Raw genomic sequence first — 2,207 nt, 5'->3', positions numbered from 1 at the left:
CACGTCCGACTCGGACGTGTGGTCGTTCGGCGTCGTGCTCTACGAGATCCTCACCCTGGCCGAGATCCCGTACCAGGGTTTCTCGAACGAGGAGGTGCTCAGCCACGTGTTGCACAAAGGGACGTTGAACGTGCCACGCGATTGCCCCGAGANACGTACAAAAGGATACTCAGGGCGGGGTGAATCGTACGGAACGAGAGGGCCCGACGAGTTCGATGGACGGGGAGAAGTGACAGGCAAGGATGTTTTCTCTTTTTTCTCGTTTTTATTATTATTATTATTATTTTCTCTTTCCCTCCTATCCCTCCCCCTCTCCCTGTTTTTTCTTGCCAATGGGAAGATAGAAACAATGGCCAACAACTCGTGTTTCATCGGTGTTCGTTGACTTTCGATTAGGATCTTGATGATGATGATGGTGGTTGAAACGTGAAAAATGATTTTTTCGCGCATTCTTTCTTATTATAAATAGGAATGGAAGCTAAATATGCGCTAAAAAGTGTCTGATTCTTGGTGTCGAATGTCGGATATTTTTTTTTTTTTCTCTCTGCTAGAAAAGCCGTTCCAAAACGTTCTTAGTTCTGCTTCTCTATCGTGCAAGTCTCGAGAAAGTTTGTTCGTTCCTTCAAAGAAAAAGATATATATATATATATATACTTTTCATATGTACTTTTATGGTTTCGTTCTTTTTTTTTTTTTTTTTTTCTCGTTTGCGAGTATTTTTCGTTTTTCTCTTCCTCTTTCTCCTCCTCCTCCTCCTCCTCCTCCTCCTGTTCCTCCTCTTTTCTTTTCTCTCCAGATTAGTTGATAATTCTAGAATAGAATTCTAGAAGAATAGGATTAGTTCGTGAATCTAGATTAGATGATGTTTCTAGCGACACGCGTTTCTGTTGTACTCGTAGCCTTGTACCGCGCAAAGAACTGACTAATTATATTACACGTATTATACGGAAAGAAGTCGCATCAGAGGATACGTAGGATACGATGAATTCACTTGTTATTTCGACATACGTTCGTCGTTGATTAAAACTCGAAATGTAGTAGAGTGTATATAATGACGAATTCGTATGTATGTATGTGTGCACGTGTGCACGAGTTTCCGCGCGAGAAGCGGAAGAAGAGGGCACGCGTCGCGTCGTTACTTCCTTCGTCGAGGGATCCCGATTTCGAAAAAAGTTGCAAGCTCGTCGGAACGCATTTTTGCTCCATTCGTCAAGTCGAAACTCGACGCGTCTCGTGCATTGACGCATACATATCTCTAACGAACGCTCTGTCAAAAAAAGGAAGGAGAAAAGAAAGAAAGAAGACTTAGCAATACAGAGAGAATAAGAGAATCCTTCTCCTTTTCCCGCAATTTAAGGATTTCAAATTTGTTCGGTTCGTTTTCTTTTCTTTTTTTTTTTTTTTTTTTTTTTTTAACCGAACGAACCGAATATCGTATTATTTTTCTTCGAAAGAAAGTGGAAAAGATAGATAAGATAGAAAAAAATAAATTGCCCTTCGCGGAGAAAAATCGTGGTGCAGCAATAATTTTATCGATTCTATTATTTCACTAAACTTTTCGCAATGGAAATATAATAATGGAAACGTAATTCGAATCCTATTCTCTCCTCTTCCCGTTGGCAAGGATATCTTGGTTGAACGGCACGTTTTTTTTTCCCATCTTTATTAGATTATTAGATCCCGTTACGTCACGTTTATCGAATCGTTGTATATTTTATATATGTATATATATAAAATATATATACATATATATATATATTGCCTCGACGAGAGAAAGAAATTTATCGTTTTGGACGCGAGATAATCTCGAACGACGTCGTAAACTTTTTTTCTCCCCTCCCCTACGATTCGAACGAACGTTAATTGGATGGTGGCGAAAAATAGAGAACGCGAATATAATTTCTCGCTTTTGTCTCTCCATAAAGGAGAAAAAAGAAGAACGAAAGAGAAGAGAAACGAGAGATTTGACAAGAAAACATTACCACGAGCATAGATTATATATCTTATCTCTATCCCGCGTTATTCGTACACGGGAAACGAAAGAAACATTCCGTTCAACCCAAGGTAAAAATCAGAACCGATCCCCTTCTCGCTCGACTCTTCCTTCCTTTCTTCCTTCCCTTTTCCCCCAACTTTTTCTAAATCCTCTCCCCTCCCTCCACCGAATTCACTTCCAATTCATCCTGTAATTCCAACGTGTTCCATCA

At 39.8% G+C, this 2,207-nt stretch overlaps 1 protein-coding gene across 1 annotated transcript in view; it reads left to right on the top strand.

Annotated features, from left to right (window-relative positions):
* Positions 1–385, top strand: part of LOC102675737 (insulin-like peptide receptor) — a 9,081-nt gene extending 8,696 nt beyond the window's left edge. The window contains exon 7 of the mRNA XM_031511969.1: positions 3–385. Within this exon, the coding sequence (XP_031367829.1) occupies positions 3–385 (383 nt within the window). The remainder of the gene's footprint in view (positions 1–2) is intronic.
* Positions 386–2,207: the final 1,822 nt, after the last annotated feature.

The sequence above is a fragment of the Apis dorsata genome, unplaced genomic scaffold, assembly GCF_000469605.1.
Source record: "Apis dorsata unplaced genomic scaffold, Apis dorsata 1.3 scaffold_374, whole genome shotgun sequence".
NCBI classification, from domain to species: domain Eukaryota; kingdom Metazoa; phylum Arthropoda; class Insecta; order Hymenoptera; family Apidae; genus Apis; species Apis dorsata.
Note: the sequence above shows the minus strand (reverse complement) of the source record. Positions and strands in the feature narration are given on the sequence as shown.